At 51.3% G+C, this 2,383-nt stretch overlaps 1 protein-coding gene across 1 annotated transcript in view; it reads left to right on the top strand.

Moving 5' to 3' along the window:
• Positions 1-2,383, top strand: part of ATL1 (atlastin GTPase 1) — a 22,961-nt gene that overhangs the window by 12,740 nt on the left and 7,838 nt on the right. Inside the window, exons 9-11 of the mRNA XM_031066214.1 lie at positions 755-882; positions 1,470-1,526; positions 2,138-2,209. Of these exons, the coding sequence (XP_030922074.1) occupies positions 755-882; positions 1,470-1,526; positions 2,138-2,209 (257 nt within the window). The remainder of the gene's footprint in view (positions 1-754; positions 883-1,469; positions 1,527-2,137; positions 2,210-2,383) is intronic.

Genomic DNA, 2,383 nt, shown 5'->3' with positions numbered 1-2,383 from the left:
TTCAGCAGGTTAAAAAAAAAAAAGAGAGAAGGAGAAAAGAGCTGTGGTGAGATTCTCCACCCCCAAAAGGAGCCACGTGCTGGGGATATTTTTAGGTGTTTGTTGTGAACTCCTCACCAGCGTGGCTGGTTCCAGGCTGCTGCAATCTTAGCAATAAAGTGGACCATTAGCTACTTAAATTAGCAGGCAGAGATGTGAGTTTTCCCCTGGTTTTGTCTGGCTCAGACTTGCTCTGCTGGCAAACTGTGTGCAGAGCAGGAGGGACAGCGAGGCAGCAGGAGGGAGGTGTGCTGGTGGAAACTGAGCTGGGCCCTGGAACTCCCCCTTCATCTCAGGTGCTGAGGAGTGTGGAACAAGTGATGTGTGCAGACAGGAGCTGTCAGCAGCTGCTTGACACAATTTTCACAGATTTCTTGTTGCCTCAGAGCTCTACTCAGCTTTTGTGCTGTGGTAGAAGAAATGTGGGGGATTTTCCCTGCTTTCCAGATTCCTGGCTGTTGCATTGTTTTTTTCTCCTATACAGTTGAATTTAATGGAACCACCAGAAATCCCACCCTGTGCATCCCTGAGGGCTTTGTCCAAATCCCCCTGGAGCTCTGGGCAGCCTTGGGGTTGTGCCCATTCCCTGTGGAGCCTGTTCCTTCCATGGCAAGGGACTGGAACATGATGGTCTTTAATGTCCCTTCCAACCCAAACTATTCTGGGACTCTGTGATGCCTCTTTTTTTTTCTTTTTTTTTTTTTGTTTTTCCCAGAAATAGACGATGAGTTCATCAAGAACTTGAAGATTTTGATTCCTTGGCTCCTTAGTCCTGAGAACCTGGACGTTAAGGAGATCAATGGAAACCACATCACCTGTCGAGGCCTTGTGGAGTATTTTAAGGTATTTCTTTCAGAGACAGTGGATTTATTCCTCTGGGGAATTTTGCTAAAGGGGAAAGCAGCAGCAGGCAGGGCAGCAGTGACAGTCCTGACTCACTGCAGCAGAGGGCAAACTCCTCATGGTCATTTATTTGACCACACAGGGAGCCCAGAGAGTGGGAGGAGCTGTTTCCCTTTCCTGGAGAATTGAGGGCTAGAGGGGGGATAAACTGAGTGCTGTATTCCTATTGCCTTTGGAAAAAGCTTATTTTTGTTGTCATGGCTACTGGGACATTTCCATGAGAGACATTGGTGAGTAATTCTCACCACCTACTCCCAGGGCTACCTTGGCTCCTTCTCCTGCAGGGAAAGGACAGAGGTAGGTGCAGATCCTTTGGGAGGGACACTGGGAGTCAGTGGAGGAGGGAGAGCCTCCAGTGACTGATCCAGGCCACCCAAGCAAGTGGCATTTTCTGACCAAAGCCATCTTGTGCTGGAGCATCCTCTTCTTCCCTGCTTCTAAATCCTGTCTGGAGCTGGGTGGGGGTGGCTGCTGTTGCTCCTGTGTGCTGCATTCCACATGATTCCCTTTTCCCTGCTCTTTTCCAGGCCTACATCAAGATTTACCAAGGGGAGGAGCTGCCACACCCCAAGTCCATGCTGCAGGTAGGTGTGAGTGGGAGCTGTGGCAATTCCTGCTCTGGAATTGCCATTAATTCCCAGCAATTGGCAGAGGTGTCCTGCACAGTGGGACTGCTGGGACTTTATTCCAAATGCCTCAGTGTAACCACCCAAGGAGCAGCACTTTGGGAAGAGTTTGGCATCAGGAGCTGACCTGGCTGAGGAATCACAGCTGGGATGGACTGTAGGGAATTGCTGGCTGCTCACAGCCCCAGCCAGCTCAGCTGAATGATTCCCTGCAGGTCAGTGACATCCTGGGGGCCACACAGGGAGGTGACACATGGAAGTGGCTGCCAGAGCCAGCTGGGGGTTGCAGCTGGAGCTGTTTATTTGTGGCTGAGACTTTTATCTCTTTCCTTGCTGGTTCCCACAGCTGAAGCCAAAATTTTCATAGCTCTGGCTTGGAGGGGAGGAATCCTCTCTTCATGCAGGCTTTTGGATGTGTAAATATGGGATGAGCTTATTTGGGATTGGTTGGAGGCTGGGAGAGCCCCTTGGCTGATTCTGGGTGCCACACACACGTCCTGGCTGTGTCACTTGCACGGCTTAACCCTGTCCTTCTGCGCCTAAATTTTGTGTTCCTTTTGCCCTTACAGGCCACAGCAGAAGCCAACAATTTAGCAGCAGTTGCCACTGCCAAAGACACCTACAGCAGGAGGATGGAAGAGGTGGGTGGTGCTGAGTGTGCCCCTTCCTGCCCCTTCCTGCCCCTTCCTGCCCCTTCCTGCCCCCTGGCTGCCCTGTCATAGATTTATGGAATCCCAGAGTAATTTGGGCTGGAAAGGACCTTAAAGCCCATCCAGTGCCACCCCTGCCATGGCAGGGACACCTTCCACCATCCC

This window comes from Geospiza fortis, unplaced genomic scaffold, assembly GCF_000277835.1.
Source record: "Geospiza fortis unplaced genomic scaffold, GeoFor_1.0 scaffold23, whole genome shotgun sequence".
NCBI classification, from domain to species: Eukaryota; Metazoa; Chordata; class Aves; order Passeriformes; family Thraupidae; genus Geospiza; species Geospiza fortis.
The sequence above is the reverse complement of the archived record's forward strand: the minus strand, read 5'-3'. Positions and strand labels throughout refer to the sequence as shown.